Source organism: Hyperolius riggenbachi, chromosome 6 (assembly GCF_040937935.1).
Source record: "Hyperolius riggenbachi isolate aHypRig1 chromosome 6, aHypRig1.pri, whole genome shotgun sequence".
Taxonomy (NCBI): Eukaryota; Metazoa; Chordata; class Amphibia; order Anura; family Hyperoliidae; genus Hyperolius; species Hyperolius riggenbachi.
Genome location: NC_090651.1, coordinates 346480990 through 346498723, shown reverse-complemented (window position 1 = coordinate 346498723; position 17734 = coordinate 346480990). Strand labels below are relative to the sequence as shown.

Genomic DNA, 17734 nt, shown 5'->3' with positions numbered 1-17734 from the left:
GCTCTGCCTCCTCCGCAGTCAATCTCTGCTGATTGCCGCCTCTCCCTGCCCCTCTCAGTCTTCTTTCACTGAGAGGGGCGGGGAGGAGGCAGAGATCTGCAGGTATTGATTGCAGAGAGGCTGAGCTACAGCTCAAAGCTCAGCCTCTCCAGGAAGAGAAGCCCTGCGTGTCAGGGCAGCATGATCTGTGACCTGCAAAGTCGTAGAACTTTGCAGGTTGCTTTCTCACTAATAAATCACCCATCTGCCGTGGGGATGCGGCGATTTCACTGGGGCATTAAGGCTGAAGAGGATTATAAGACAAAAGAAGGGAAAAAAAGAGACTTCAGAGTCTCTTTAAGTGGATGCCCAATTCACTTGGAGATAGAACTCTCCACCTGCCTAATACTGTGGTTGCCTAATAGCAACCTTGATTTGTAAGTAGTATTTATTTCACACATTTATTGCCTGAAAATACTACACTATCTGGTTTCATTGAATTAGGTGACGCTCCCAGCGCCTGATTCAAGAACTCACTAGTGCATATTGCTGGTGAGTTTGTGAATTGCGTAGGACCTATTGTAAGAAAAGATCATTTAACTCACTTCAGGGTAAACTGTGTTCTCAATACTAGAAATGACATTCCAATCAGTCATTTAAAGCTCATTTTAAGCAAGGAAAAAACAATATTAAAAGATTAATTTTGATAACTGTTATTACTTGAACAATTATGTGATTGGTGGGATACTTTTATTTTAAAGCAGTAGCACAAATGTCTATCTATCTATCTAATCTATCCATTTCTGTTTTACAGGGTACAGTAATAGAATCATTGATGTGTTTATCGGGATGGCTTCTGGAATGGCCATCGTCATTCTTGTGACCTTGATATTAAGATTAACTGTCAAGTGAGTATATTAATGACAGAACACAATGCAATTCTTTAGTTTTGAAACAATTAATATTGATGATCCTTGAAATGATCCTGCTTGTGGGACTACATATTGCGCAGCCTAACCACCTCGGCAACATCAGACTTTGTGTAATCGCAAATTTATGCCCTCTGGGCACAGTGAAGATCAGAGGTTAGTATAGCAGGTGTGTGGCATATGGGTGCACAGCATGAGCATAAATGTACAGTACATGTTTAAATGAATTAAGCGTCAATTGATCAAAGGCTGTTCGATAAAAAACAATTGGGAAAATACCGCATTCGGTATTTCAGAGGTTTTTTTGCTAATTCATCAATATTTTCACAAGTGCGGTACTTACTCTAAATCTGTGTATTCGTCTTATTTAACATTTTATTTAATTGCCACAGCTTAGAAGAACTTCCAGGAGACATTACACATTCCATGCTTAGGTGATTTCCCCACTAGCTCTTCTGCATCTTCAAACAAGAGCCTAGGGGGTTAAACAGCTGAAGGGTGGCAGGGGAAACCTGTTTTGTTCAAATCTCTCTCTCTGCTCACTACCTGGGGGGGGTAGAAAAGCAGGAACCTCTGGAGAAGGCTTCGTAACCAGTCACATGGACTTGCTGGGGACAGGGGCTGTTCCTATTGGCTCTCTGCTCCTGTCAACCATGAGGATATCCACACGGAAGGCTTTTGAAGCTGGTTTTCGACAGATAAGAGATGCCAGTAATTAGGGAACATGTTCTTGGGGTTTACTGCATGCATGATCTTCATGAATTGACATTAGCTGACATGTGTTGGAGGTGTTTACCGCACAACAAGTCGATAATTTACCTCCCTGCTCGGTAATTTCAGCTTGCCATGTGGTAGCAACCTTGATCAATTGACATTTTACGAAATGCTCCATAAATTCAGCTGTTTTCACCATTACCTAATGCGGTAATGCTTGATGAATTGACGCCTTGGCCCGCTAGTCTTCTTTAAGGGACCCAGCAAGAAACCTCATAGGGAACAGTTTTCTAATCTCAGCACCCTCTACAGCACGGAGTGTTGCGATTGGACAGTTATTTGAGACAGGCACAAGTAATTTTTTTCCCCGTCAGCACAGATTTCCTGACCTAGTCCTCTACTAGTAAGAGCTTGCCTATTCTGAGCCAGCACTGGACCTTTGGCAGTTACATACTAATAAAGATCTGCTTTCCCTGAAAGAGAACCCGAGGTGGGTTTGAAGAATGTTATCTGCATACAGAGGCTGGATCTGCCTATACAGCCCAGCCTCTGTTGATATCCCAAACCCCCCTAATGCCCCACTGCACTCTGCAATCCCTGATAAATCACAGCCGTGCTGTCGACACACAGCGTGTCGCAGCGGCTGTGTTTATCTCTACTGTATAGTGTCAATCTGCTGCTCTCCCCACCTCCTGCAGAACTCCCGTCCCCGCCTGCGTCCCTTCCCTCCCCGCTGATTAGAGGGAAGGGACAGGGGCAGGGACCGGAGCTCTGCAGGAGGCGGGGGGAGCAGCCGAGACTGACACTACAGATGTAAACACAGCACGCACAGCGCGGCTGTGATCTATGTCTGATTGCAGAGTGCAGGGGGACATTAGGGGGGTTTGGAATAGCAACAGAGGATGGGCTGTATAGGCAGATCCAGCCTCTGTGTGCAGATAACATTCTTCAAACACACCTCAGGTTTAGAGGTGTACCGAACGGTTCGCCGGCGAACGGTTCCAGGCGAACATTGGGGGTTCGCGTTCGCCTGCGCCAGGCGAACTTTTCCGGAAGTTCGATTCGCCCCATAATGCACTATGAGGGTCAACTTTGACCCTCTGCATCACAGTCAGCAGGCACATTGTAGCCATTCAGGCTACAGTAAGCCCTGGAGCCCCACCCCCCCCTTATATAAGGCAGCCTCCGGCGGCCATTACAGTCACTCGTGTGCCTGCTAGAGAGGAAAGGGACAGCTGCTGCAGACTTTTTCTCTTAGGGACAGATTAGTTAGGTTCTAGGCTGCTTTGCTTGTTCCTGACTGATTAATATTGCTTTTAAAGCACCCAGCAACAGCTCTTTTCAGAGCTCAACCTGTACATTTTTTTTTCTGACACTTTTGTTGCATGCACAGCCTTGCTAATTAATAGTGTGTGTGCCACTGCCAGCAGCCCAGCACATTCAGTGACTGACTGCCTGTGTGTGTGACAGGGAGCTGCACATTGTACTACCCAGTACTGCATATACCCCAGTACCTGTTGTGTTTACTTAACCCACCTCATCACTGCATATACCTAGCTTTGTGTTGAGTGAACCCAGCTCACTGCATCTAACTACCCAGTACCTGTTGTGTTTACTTAACCCACCTCATCACTGCATATACCTAGCGTTGTGTTGAGTGAACCCAGCTCACTGCATCTAAGTCTAACTAACTGTTGTGTTGAGTGAGAACCCACCTCACTGCATCTTAAGTACCTTTACTGTATACTGTTCAGTGAACCCAGCTCACTGCATCTAACTACCCAGTACCTGTTGTGTTTACTTAACCCACCTCATCACTGCATATACCTAGCCTTGTGTTGAGTGAACCCAGCTCACTGCATCTAATTACCTGTTGTGTTGAGTGTGAACCCACCTGGCCACCTCACTGCATCTAACTACCTGTTGTGTTGAGTGAGAACCCACCTCACTGCATCTTAAGTACCTTTACTGTTGAGTGAACCCAGCTCACTGCATCTAACTACCTGTTGTGTTGAGTGAGAACCCACCTGGCCACCTCACTGCATCTAACTACCTGTTGTGTTGAGTGAGAACCCACCTCACTGCATCTTAAGTACCTTTACTGTTGAGTGAACCCAGCTCACTGCATCTAACTACCCAGTACCTGTTGTGTTTACTTAACCCACCTCATCACTGCATATACCTAGCCTTGTGTTGAGTGAACCCAGCTCACTGCATCTAATTACCTGTTGTGTTGAGTGTGAACCCACCTGGCCACCTCACTGCATCTAACTACCTGTTGTGTTGAGTGAGAACCCACCTCACTGCATCTTAAGTACCTTTACTGTTGAGTGAACCCAGCTCACTGCATCTAACTACCTGTTGTGTTGAGTGTGAACCCACCTGGCCACCTCACTGCATCTAACTACCTGTTGTGTTGAGTGAGAACCCACCTCACTGCATCTTAAGTACCTTTACTGTTGAGTGAACCCAGCTCACTGCATCTAACTACCTGTTGTGTTGAGTGTGAACCCACCTGGCCACCTCACTGCATCTAACTACCTGTTGTGTTGAGTGAGAACCCACCTCACTGCATCTTAAGTACCTTTACTGTTGAGTGAACCCAGCTCACTGCATCTAACTACCCAGTACCTGTTGTGTTTACTTAACCCACCTCATCACTGCATATACCTAGCCTTGTGTTGAGTGAACCCAGCTCACTGCATCTAATTACCTGTTGTGTTGAGTGTGAACCCACCTGGCCACCTCACTGCATCTAACTACCTGTTGTGTTGAGTGAGAACCCACCTCACTGCATCTTAAGTACCTTTACTGTTGAGTGAACCCAGCTCACTGCATCTAACTACCTGTTGTGTTGAGTGAGAACCCACCTGGCCACCTCACTGCATCTAACTACCTGTTGTGTTGAGTGAGAACCCACCTCACTGCATCTTAAGTACCTTTACTGTTGAGTGAACCCAGCTCACTGCATCTAACTACCCAGTACCTGTTGTGTTTACTTAACCCACCTCATCACTGCATATACCTAGCCTTGTGTTGAGTGAACCCAGCTCACTGCATCTAATTACCTGTTGTGTTGAGTGTGAACCCACCTGGCCACCTCACTGCATCTAACTACCTGTTGTGTTGAGTGAGAACCCACCTCACTGCATCTTAAGTACCTTTACTGTTGAGTGAACCCAGCTCACTGCATCTAACTACCTGTTGTGTTGAGTGTGAACCCACCTGGCCACCTCACTGCATCTAACTACCTGTTGTGTTGAGTGAGAACCCACCTCACTGCATCTTAAGTACCTTTACTGTTGAGTGAACCCAGCTCACTGCATCTAACTACCTGTTGTGTTGAGTGTGAACCCACCTGGCCACCTCACTGCATCTAACTACCTGTTGTGTTGAGTGAGAACCCACCTCACTGCATCTTAAGTACCTTTACTGTTGAGTGAACCCAGCTCACTGCATCTAACTACCCAGTACCTGTTGTGTTTACTTAACCCACCTCATCACTGCATATACCTAGCCTTGTGTTGAGTGAACCCAGCTCACTGCATCTAATTACCTGTTGTGTTGAGTGTGAACCTACCTGGCCACCTCACTGCATCTAACTACCTGTTGTGTTGAGTGAGAACCCACCTCACTGCATCTTAAGTACCTTTACTGTTGAGTGAACCCAGCTCACTGCATCTAACTACCTGTTGTGTTGAGTGAGAACCCACCTCACTGCATATAGCTAGCATACCCCCGAGATGGACAAAATGGACAAACCAGGTAGAGGAAGAGGTAGAGGCAGATCCAGAGGAAGGCCACCAGGCACCGGCAGGTCTGTGCGAGGTGGTGTTGCTGTGATTTCATGCGGACCTGCCCCAAAATACAGTGCTCAGAAGAAGGCACGTGCCATCACTTCCCAAAATCGTGAGGAGGTGATTGAGTATTTAACACAGAACACCTCATCTCCCGCATCCACCAGCGCTACAACAAGCACCACATCCGCTGCATTTGACACTTCGCAGGAGTTATTTGGTGGTGGTGGTGAAATCACTGATTCCCAGCCACTACTGCAACAACAACAAGAAGGCGCAGGTACACCACCTCATACGTCTGAGTTAGGTGGCGATAGTATGGACGTAACGTGTGTGGATGGGGATGATGGTGGACCACCTGAAGTTGGTGCACTTGAGGAGGTGTCTGAGGAAAGCGCAGCTGGCCAGGAGGATTATGATGACGATTATACGGATACCACATATGTTCCCGGTAGAGGAGATGACCAGGGGGACAGTTCAGAGGAGGAGTCAGAGAGGAGTAGGAGGAGACGACTCCATGATAGAAGCAGAGGGAGCTCGTCCTCAGAAACAGCTGGGGGCAGTGTCCGGTGCCATGTATCGCCAGCTATGGCCAGGGAGCACACATGCCCTTCAACGTCAGCTGCTGCTGATGCCACCGTAGCGCCATCACCCCAGGGGGCCTCAGCGGTTTGGAAATTTTTTTCACGTGTGTGTCTCAGATCGGAGCAAAGCCATCTGTTGTCTCTGCCAGCAAAAATTGAGCCGTGGAAAGGCCAACTGTCATGTAGGGACAAGTGCTTTACGAAGGCACCTGGAGAGAAGGCACAAACAGCTATGGCAAGAACACCTGAGGAAAAGAAGCACCCCTCAAAAGACAAGCAGCGGAGAACAACCGTGGCAGCCGTCACAGGGGGCTTCTGCTGCTCCACGTTCCCATGGTATTGTTCGTGGCTGGGGGGGAGGAAGAATGGATACACTTTTAAACAATTTAAAAATACAACCATCTAAACTTTCAAACAATTATACAACCATCTAAACTTTCAAACAATTTAAAAATACAACCATCTATCATTTTCAAAAAATTTAAAAAAAAAGGGCAAAAAAACTTGCCCTCCGTAAAACATTCTTGGCAAATGCTTTCGACTTGGTTTGTCTTCCGCTGGCTCAAGGGTCCATCTGACCACAGATGCCTGGTCTGCAAAGCACGGTCAGGGCAGCTACAGCATGGGTCTCAGCAGGCTCCCACTTCGGGCCACAATCCAACCTTCATTCCCCGCGGTGACAATGGCAGACTTGCCCTCCATAACGGATTCCCGTTAAAGGATTTAAAGTTAATTCATTTCAAATACACAGCAGGGCCTCGAAAGTCCGCCTCCTGTATTGTTATTTTTGATCACTACCTCGGGGCGGGCGTGCATGCCTACCTGCTGCCCTCCTTGGATGTGTGGTGGTAGCCGTTTCTCAGGCTCCACACCGGATTCCATCCCTCATTCCCCGGCCATTACCCGGGGTCACAAATGACAGACTTGCCCGCCTCCATATGATTCTCGTGAAAGGAATGTGGTGTCATCTTTGCCCGCCATAACTGGTTCTCGTTAAAGGATTTAAAGTACATTCATTTCAAATACACAGCAGGGCCTCGAAAGTCCTCCTCCTGTATTGTTATTTTTGGTCACTACCTCAGGGCGGGCGGGCGTGCATGCCTGCCCGCTGCCCTCCTTGGATGTGTAGTGGTAGCCGTTGCTCAGGCTCCACACCGGATTCAAACCTCTCATTCCCCGGCCATTACCCGGGGTCACAATGGCAGACTTGCCCGCCTCCACAGGATTCTCATTGTAGTGGTACTGAACAAGTACACAGCAAGTAGAAAATGTAAATTAAAAACAAAACGTAAGCTTTTTAACAATGCCATGGAAAGTTGAGAAGGAAGTCACACATTACCTGACATCACTGAGTGAGGAAGAGCAATCACGCCATGTTGCGCAGTAGTCCAGCATGGCCGTCACTACACAAACAGCTGTTTGCGGTGCGTTACACAGTGAGTTTGGTGTGTCAGTGTGAAGCAGTACTCTAATTACACTCCCTGTTTGATGTATACACATGCAAGATGTTTGAAAGCACGTTAGGCCTGCAATTTAGCATTCAATGTGATTTCTGCCCTTAAAACGCTGCTTTGCGTCACATCCAGATTTTTCACCGGGACTTTTGGCATGTATCCCACTCCGCCATGCCCCCCTCCAGGTGTTAGACCCCTTGAAACATCTTTTCCATCACTTTTGTGGCCAGCATAATTTTTTCTATTTTTCAAAGTTCGCCTCCCCATTGAAGTCTATTGCGGTTCGCAAATTTTTCCGCGAACCGAACCTTCTGCGGAAGTTCGCGAACCGAAAATCGGAGGTTCGCGACATCTCTACTCAGGTTCTCCTGAAGTGCTGGCCACAAATTATTAGCATTCTGTAAGCAAAAAGAGTACAAGCTTTTGTGAATGAATTTTGAATCACATGACTGACTTCTTCAAAGGTAATTTCTCTGGGATGGCTGCATCAAATACCTTTCGAGCCACTGACCCAAAACAAATACAGTGGTGTGAAAAACTATTTGCCCCCTTTCTGATTTCTTATTCTTTTGCATGTTTGTCACACTTAAATGTTTATGCTCATCAAAAACCGTTAACTATTAGTCAAAGATAACATAATTGAACACAAAATGCAGTTTTAAATGATGGTTTTTATTATTTAGTGAGAAAAAAAACTCAAAACCTACATGGAGCTGTGTGAAAAAGAAATTGCCCCCTGAACCTAATAAATGGTTGGGCCACCCTTAGCAGCAATAATTGCAATCAAGCGTTTGCGATAACTTGCAACGAGTCTTTTACAGTGCTCTGGAGGAATTTTGGCCCACTCATCTTTGCAGAATTGTTGTAATTCAGCATTATTTGAGGGTTGTCTAGCATGAACCGCCTTTTTAAGGTCATGCCACAACATCAATAGGATTCAGGTCAGGTCTTTGACTAGGCCACTCCAAAGTCTTCATTTTGTTTTTCTTCAGCCATTCACCGGTGGATTTGCTGGTGTGTTTTGGGTCATTGTCCTGCTGCAGCACCCAAGATCGCTTCAGCTTGAGTTGACAAACAGATGGCCGGACATTCTCCTTCAGGATTTTTTGGTAGACAGTAGAATTCATGGTTTCATCTATCCCAGCAAGCCTTCCAGGTCCTGAAGCAGCAAAACAACCCCAGACCATCACACTACCACCACCATATTTTACTGTTGGTATGATGTTCTTTTGCTGAAATGCTGTGTTACTTCTACGCCAGATGTAACGGGACACGCACCTTCCAAAAACTTCAACTTTTTGTCTAGTCGGTCCATGAGGTATTTTCCCAAAAGTCTTGGCAATCATTGAGATGTTTTTTAGAAAAATTGAGACGAGCCTTGATGTTCTTTTTGCTTAAAAGTGGTTCGCACCTTGGATATCTGCCATGCAGGCAGTTTTTGCCCAGTCTCTTTCTTATGGTGGAGTCGTGAACACTGACATTAATTGAGGCAAGTGAGGCCTGCAGTTCTTTAGATGTTGTCCTGGGGTCTTTTGTGGCCTCTCAGATGAGTTTTCTCTGCGCTCTTGGGATAATATTGGTCAGCCGGCCACTCCTGGGAAGGTTCATCACTATTCCATGTTTTTACCATTTGTGGATAATGGCTCTCACTGTGGTTCGCTGGAGTCCCAAAGCTTTAGAAATGGCTTTATAACCTTTACCAGACTGATAGATCTCAATTACAGTACTTTTGTTCTCATTTGTTCCTGAATTTCTTTGGATCTTGGCATGATGTCTAGCTTTTGAGGTGCTTTTGGTCTACTTCTCTGTGTCAGATAGCTCCTATTTAAGTGATTTCTTGATTGAAACAGGTGTGTCAGTAATCAAGCCTGGGGGTGACTACAGAAATTGAACTCAGGTGTGATAAACCACAGTTAAGTTATTTTTTAACAAGGGGGGCAATTTCTTTTTCAGACAGGGCCATGTAGATTTGGAGTTTTTTTTCTCACTAAATAATAAAAACCATCATTTAAAACTGCATTTTGTGTTCAATTATGTTATCTTTGACTAATAGTTAACGGTTTTTGATGAGCATAAACATTTAAGTGTGACAAACATGCAAAAGAATAAGAAATCAGGAAGGGGCAAATAGTTTTTCACACCACTGTATGTAGATGAGGTGTCTTGACTCCATTGGCTGCATGCTTATTGCGGGTGTGTCCCTCAGGTACTATCAAAGTAAAAAGATCTGTAAGACAGTTGGCATTTTTTTTTTTTTCAATTGATTTTTATTGAAATTTTTTTCACAGTTTACAAATCCAAAATAAAGGTAATGAGTATCATTCATTTTCAATAATTCTTTAGTTGAACAATGAATTGGAGAACAAAACAGCTATTTACTGTATAGCAACTCAGAAATAATGTATTATAGAACAGTTCTAAATCAGGTGGAATAAGCACTTTCAACTGAGTTAGTACTTGAAGCTCTAATTTTAATATATTTATAAAGAAACAACAATCACCCATGTAAAGTGGGAATATGCCAAACTAATAACATCAACACAACTAGTAGAGAGTGCATAGTGCCTTAATAGATGCGTAGGGCCGAGGATTACAGCCCGTGCCGAATAGTCAATGAATTTACAGAGGTCTAGAGCTAGATCTCAGACTTGAAGAGGTTCAAGTAGATATAGTCTGGCCTGATAGTAGGACCTGCTAAGTCAAGCGGAAAGGAGGGGGGGGGGGTGGAGGGTTTATCATTAGTTTAGGATCTCCATGACTGCCCTTGTGACCAGTCTATTCTGTGGAAGGGAATTCTAGTATTAACTGTGTAGTTACATATTGTTAGAGGGTGACCTTATGGGTTTAAGTTCCAGTCAAAGGACCATGTGTGTTGCCATACATTTTGATTGTCTCTGGATCTTAACAGGTATTCCATTCTGAGGTTATATTCTGTTAGGTGGACTACCTGAGTAATGGAAGGTGTGTCAATTGTGTTCCAGTTCGTCAGGAGTAGATGTCTAGCTGCACATAGGATGTGCGTTATTCCTAATCTGAGATGTGGCTGAAAATTATCTATGTTGAGAAGAAATAAAGCTAGGGTTGGTGAGGGGAGTACTTGTGTTTTGGTGATGGAGGATATTATTTTGAAGATGGCTGACCAGTATGTGGTGAGTTTGGGGCAATCCCATAGTACATGGGAAAGTGTGCCCGTTTGTAAACACTCTCTCCAACAATTTGGGGAGTGTTGTGGGGACATCTTGGCTAGGATTCTGGGTGTAAGATACCATTTGCATAGTATTTTTTTTTGTGGTTTCTGTGTGGGTGACACATTTAGAGTATTTTTTTAGATTGCTTAGTGCTCTTTTGAGGTCTGTTATAGGGATCGCTTCTTTTAGGTCGTATTCCCATATTTTAAGATATTTCAGGATGGGAGAGTGTGTTGGGGTGTTTAGTAGATTGTACCAAAAAGATATCCCCCCCTTGGGTGAGGATTTGGGTTTAAACAAAAAGTCCCATACTGCTTGAGGCAATGATTCGTTGGGTAGAGTGTGAGAGGTTAATAAATGGTTAAGTTGGAGGTATGTGAAGTAGTCCTTGTCTGATAATTTGTACTTCCACTTCAGGAATTCAAAAGGTTCCAGTCTTTTCCCAGTCATTATGTCTTCAATATTATTGATACCTGCTCTTATCCAGCTATTGAGATTAATCAAAGGAATATGTGACTTTATTGCTGACATGGGAAGGGGGGATTTCACCGTATTGAGATCTAATGGGGAGAGACTTTTGAAGAGTTCCCATGAGGTTAAGGTTTGGTGGATGATTGGGTGTGAGGTTTTATATGGTGGTAGGTTGGCCCATGTTAAATATAGTAAGTCAATTGGATCTTCTTTGATTAGGGATTTTTCCAACTGTGCCCAGTATTTATCTTGAGAGTTTTTGGTCCAAAATTGGGACATGTCTAAAATTGAGGCATGATGATACAGGAGGGGGTTGGGGAGCCCAAAGCCTCCTTCTGAGGGGTTCGCAGTTAGAATTTTAAATGCAAGCCTGTGTTTTTTGCCTTTCCATAGGTATTGATTAATTATTTTATTTAATTTTTGGAAGAACTGTGCGGGAAGGGGTACTGGGAGAGTTCTGAAGTAATATAAAATTTTTGGGAATATTGCCATTTTGTATGTCGCTATTTTCCCGGATATGGATAGATCCGTAGGGGTCAGTTTTGACAGTTCTGTTTGAATTCCTGATAATAGAGGTGGGAAATTTACTTCATAAAGCTCCTTTGTAGTGGACGGTATTTGTATTCCTAAGTAAGAAATGCTTTTTTTGGCCCAGGGGAAGGGGAATTCCCGTGTTATTTTTTCTTTTTAATGTTCTGGATATGTTAATACCTAAGAGAGAAGATTTAGTTTCATTAACTTTATATAGGGATACTTTGGAGAAGTCATTTAGGGTGTTGGAGATATGCCGTAGCGATTCTATTGGGTTGGAGATTGATAGGAGGACATCGTCTGCAAAGAGACTGATTTTCGGGGACATTTGGCCTATCTGGACTCCTGTTATCTTTGGATTCGAGCAAATAGCTTCTGCCAGGGTCTCCATAATTAGCACAAATATTAAGGGAGATAGGGGACAGCCCTGTCTAGTGCCATTAGATATAGCAAATTGTTTGGATATGAAGCCAGAGACGTTTACTGATGCCGATGGAGTTTTATAGAGGGCCATGGTAGCTTGGTGGAAGGAGCCTTGAATTCCAAATTTTAGAAGAACTTCACCCAGGAAGTCCCAATGGACTCTGTCAAAGGCCTTCTCTGCATCCAAAGCCAGAAGCAGAGAAGGCCTTCGACACAAATCCAAGGAGTGAAGTATATTAATGATTCTTCTGGTTCCATCCGAAGCTTGGCGTCCCCCCGTAAAACCCACTTGATCCAAAGCAATAACCGTAGGTAAAATGTTAAATAGCCTATTGGCTAGGATCTTCGCATAAAACTTGAGGTCGCAGTTCAATAATGAAATGGGTCGGAAGTTGGAGGGACTGGTTTGATCTTTGCCCGGTTTGGGGATGACTGTGATTATGGCTTTGGTGTACTCAGGGGGGATCTGTCCTGACGATTGGAAGGAGTTAAATAGGGAGGCTAATTTGGGGGAAAATATATGGGCGAAAGTTTTATAGTATTCATTTGGAAAGCCATCCGGGCCCGGGGCCTTATTGGGTTTGGATTTAAGGATGGTGTTTAAGACCTCTGAGACTGTTATCTTCCCATTTAAGATGGATTGTTGTTCTTCTGATATTTTAGGTAGCTTAATTAGTGACAGGAAGTCTTTGATCAGTGCCGGTGTCGGTTGGGGTGTAGCTTTATCATCCTTTAGGTTATAAAGGGCTTTGTAAAAGTCACTAAAGGCGTCAGCAATATCTTGTGGGTTGGTTAAGGGGATTTTTGTGAATGGGTGTATAAGTTTGGGAATTTTTGCTTTAGATTGTTTTTTAATGATTTTGGCCAGCAGCGGGCTGGCTTTGTTATTCTGGTGGTAGTGGTTAAGTCTGAGTCTAGCTAGATTGAAGTTGTATTCCTCTGTTAATACTATCTTTAACTTTTGTCTTAGATCAAATAGGGATCGGGCAGTAGTTAGGGAAGGGTCTTGCTTATGTGTAAGTTCCAGGGACTGGATGGCTTTTAGAATGTCGTTGACTTCTTGTTGTTTGATTTTTTTGGTTCGGGCTCCTATTTTAATTAGACAGCCTCTTAAAACTGCTTTATGGGCTAACCAAATTGTAGCCTCTCCAACTTCCTCCCCAGAATTCAGTTTAAAGTATTCATTAATCTGATCAGCAATTATTTGTTTGTTCTCCTCTGAAGATAGAAGAGAAATATTTAGTCTCCAGGGGGGTCTCGCATTTCTTAAATTTGGGCCAGTGATGGTGATGGAGACCGGGGCATGGTCTGACCATGTAATGCTGTGGATCTTTGCATCTTTAATCTTCTGTAGGGAGTATCTGTCAGTGAGGAAGAAGTCAATTCTCGAGTAAGACTTGTGAACTTGGGAAAAGAAGGTAAAGTCTTTTTCATTTCCATGGGTAGCTCTCCAGGGGTCGTATAGATCTAATTCGTTTAATAATTTTGCCAACTGCGGCGAGGATTTTTGTTTGCTGGAAGAGTCCATCTTGTTATCAGTTGGCATTTTTTTTAATGTTTAGACTTCACATAGCCATGTACTTTTTAAGGAATGAGGGTCAGCCATACTATCCAAGAAAAAAATAACACATATATAAGTAGATAAATATTTGTTCTGCTCATGTAACATATGTATTGTACTGTTCACATGTTGATGTCAGTGAATATCATATTGTTAATAAAGAGAAAACTGTTCCAGACATTTTCCATCTTTACTGCCTCTGACTGAAGCCAATCCTGATGTCATTTCCTCCCTTACTCGTGTGCCTTAAATGGTGTATGCAGAACTGCACTGTCATGTCTTGTTTGCTTTGTAAACACATGTGAGCAGAACTTAAATTGGATTTCAGCAACTTCTGCAGAGTGGTGAGGTGATTTATATTCTATTTCTCTTATGAGCCTCCTGTCATACTAAACTTCCCTCAGCCAATCAGCAATGAGCAGGAATGCGGGAGGGAGAGAAGGGAAGATATCAAGTCTTTTTTTTGTGTTTTTTTTAGCTTCCCTCTTCCTGGCAAGGTACGAGAAAAGAGCCAGGCTGACTGAGATAGGATTCATTATAGAAGACACATTTATGATTATATTGGAATGCTTGCAATGCAGGGTCAGGATGTAGACTTCATAATAAACACAGATCAGTGGGTAATAGGAATTTGATTTTATGGCTGACAATACCGTTTTAATTGAAGTTACTGCGCTGTATACTGTCCTTCTTGAAACAAGTCCTGACAATGTTAAACTTTCTTAGAAAAAAGAAAGAACTGAAAATCAAGTGTGACAATGAAGAAGATCCATCTCCAGTGGCAGACACACCGATAGATGATCCCAACCAAGTATACGCGAACATTGTCAAAAGGGGGCCACTCACCAAGGTGAGTGCAGCGGTATAAATTTACTTTGCCATTTTTTTCTTCCAAGCAGTGATGAGCGAAAATGCTGATATTCTTTTCGCATTCATTTTCATGAAAATAATTTGACTTTCAGGCGAAAATGTCATAGAAAATTTGTAATAAATTTGTGATTTTTCACGAATTTTTGCGCTAAAAATAAATGATTTTGCTTTCTTCGCTAATTGTTCACGAATATTTTCTCAAAATCGAAAATAGCATTTTGGATGTGAAAATGATTAAAATTTGCAAGTAACATTACCTCCAGGTAGCAATTACTGCAGCCACATTGTGCAATATGAACCTACATCATTCTACTAACCTTTTTTTTCCCTTCATTGACAAATAGTTTTTTAAGTTTTTTGATATGTTGCTAATAAATTCAGGCCGGGGGCACACATAGCAGAAACGCTTGCGGAGCGGGAAACCTTCCGCTTCCTGTTGTCCTGCATAAATGTAAAAAAAAGCATACAAAACGTATATGCGTTTTTCATTAGCGAACCGCAAATGCATTAAAACGAACGCAAAATGCATGAAAAACGCATCTGCGTAAAAAAATGCAAACGCAAAACGCACCTGAAACAGCCACTTCCTTTGATAGACTTACTTTCATGTTGCATTATATTTGCAACATGTGTGACAAATTCAGAAATTAGCATCTTGCAGGTTTGCTGCATCGCTTAACCACTTTGCCGCCCGGGTACAGTATATCTTCGCTCCTTTGGACTTCAGTTCCCCGCCCGGAGCGTAGATGTACGCACCCCCCCGCCGCTCGCACATGCGCGCGCTCCCACGCTCGTGCACGCCGCCGGCCGTTCGCCCGGAGATCAATGAACGGGAAAAACCATTCCTGTTCATTGATCTCTGCCCCCCAGCAATGATCGGCTGCTTCTATGAGAAGCAGCGCGATCATTGTGAAAAAAAAAAAAAGTTTCCCAGCCTCCCTGAACATCCTGTAAGTGTACTTCCGACGCTTGCAGGACGCATTCACAAAAATGTACTGTGGCCATCTTGTGGCCAAAAAGTAAAACTACACCCAAAAACATTTTTCACATACAAATACATTATTTTACAATATAAATTAGCTCATTAACTCCCACACTCCCCAATTGTTACCATTTTTTTTTTGTAATAAAAAAATAAATAAACAAAAAATTACAATTAAAAAAAAACCAGTTACCTTAGGGACTGAAATCTTTAAATATTTATATCAAGAGGGTATAACACTGTTACTTTATAAATTATGGGCTTGTAATTAGGAATGGACGCAAAACTGAAAAAAATGCACCTTTTATTTGCAAATAAAATATTGGCGCCAAGCATTGTGATAGGGACATAATTTAAACGGTGTAATAACCGGGACAAATGAGCAAATAAGTTACATGGATTTTAATTACAGTAGCATGCATTATTTAAAAACTATAATGGCCGAAAACTGAAAAATGATTTTTTTTCCAAATGTTTTCCTATTTTCCCATTAAAACACATTTAGAATAAAATAATTCTTGGCATAATGTCCCACCTAAAGAAAGCCTAATTGGTGGCGAAAAAAACAAGATATAGTTCATTTGATTGTGATAAGTAATGATAAAGTTATAGACGAATGGAAGGAGCGCTGAAAGGTGAAAATTGCTCGGATGCTGAAGGGGTAAAACCCCTCAGTTGAGAAGTGGTTAAAGCAAACCTAAAGCAAAAAAAAAAAAAAAAAAAAAGACACTGGATTGTATGTGTATTACGGATAATGAATAGAACATTCGTAGCAGAGAAAAGAGTCTCATATTTTTATTTTCAGTTTTGTTTTTTAACATTGCATAAGACTGTCGCCGTTTCTGTCTTTTGAGTGATAAAACAAAGCAGAAATAATTAACCATTTGAACCTTCCTGCAGTAAAACCTTATCTCAAGCTGTCTCTCACTGTTTCTTGGATGTTTAAGTGCTTCAGAAAACAGGACTGTATTCGACCCATGTTAGGTTGAAGAGCTCAGAGAAGCTCTTTTGCATAGATAACAACTGAAGATTCTTAACTCCTCCTTGTCTGGAAAACACTATGAGACTATTTTCTTTGCTACTAATGTTCTGTTTCTGAACTGTGCTACACATACAATTTATTATCTCACGAGTTTGCTTTCGCTTCAGGTTTGCTTTAAGTCAAACACGGTAAATCAGCTCAGTAATACAAGTCCACCAGTGATTTGGACCTGCAGCAGATAAGGAAGCCTGTGTCATGTTGTCCCAAACACCAGCCTGCTATCTTCACTCACAGTGCAGTTCCACCCAGCGCTTCCTTTCAAATTATCAGCTTTACAATTTCCTTTAAGTTGTGATGTGAAGTTTTCTGCCCCATCCATCTCAGTCTATTGCTGCCTGTTTCCAGTTTCGTATCTTAAAGGGGCACTACAGCGAAAAACTGTAAAATTGAAAATATGTGCAAACATATACAAATAAGAAGTGCATTTTTTCCAGAGTAAAATTAACCATAAATTACTTTTCTCCTATGTTGCTGTCACTTACAGTAGGTAGTAGAAATCTGACAGAAGTGACAGGTTTTGGACTAGTTCATCTCTTTATAGGGGATTCTCAGGGATATATTTATTTTTTAAAAGCACTTAGTGAATGGCAGCAGTTCTGTCCAACTGCCAAAAAAAAAACTGTGTAGGGAACAGGGAAGCTGGCCAGCAGCATTGTTTAAATCCTTTTTCAGGAATATCTTTATAAAGAATAAAAGCCTTGCTGAGAATTCCCTATGAAGAGATGGACAAGTCCAAAACCTGTCACTTCTGTCAGATTTCTACCTACAGTAAGTGACAGCAACATAGGAGAAAAGTAATTTATGGCTCATTTTACTCTGGAAAAAAATGTACTTCTTATTTGTATATGTTTGCACATATTTTAAATTTTTTGCTGTAGTGCCTCTTTAAGCAGTTCTTTGGCATCTTTGTCAACTTTATCTGCCCATCTCTTTCTAGGTCTTACAGTTGGTCTTCGTTAGAGGTGGCTCGAACCTCAGATTTTGGATCTGCGGACCGCGGACTTGAAATTCCACAAAAGTCCACATACCGGCGAACTCGGGGGGGGGGGGGATGTTTTTGTAGGACATGGCGCAGTGGTATACACGCCAAAAGTCCCTGGGAAAATTACAGATTTGATGCAGAGCAGGGTTATAATCCCTAAAGGGCAGAAATTGCATTGCTAAATTAGAGTTATAAAGTGCTTACATGGATCAGGTAGTGTAAGTAGT

At 42.7% G+C, this 17734-nt stretch overlaps 1 protein-coding gene across 1 annotated transcript in view; it reads left to right on the top strand.

Annotated features, from left to right (window-relative positions):
• The window catches only part of LOC137522241 (sialic acid-binding Ig-like lectin 14), a 102601-nt gene that overhangs the window by 82600 nt on the left and 2267 nt on the right, over nucleotides 1-17734 (top strand). The window contains exons 9-10 of the mRNA XM_068242273.1: nucleotides 794-887; nucleotides 14358-14481. Of these exons, the coding sequence (XP_068098374.1) occupies nucleotides 794-887; nucleotides 14358-14481 (218 nt within the window). The remainder of the gene's footprint in view (nucleotides 1-793; nucleotides 888-14357; nucleotides 14482-17734) is intronic.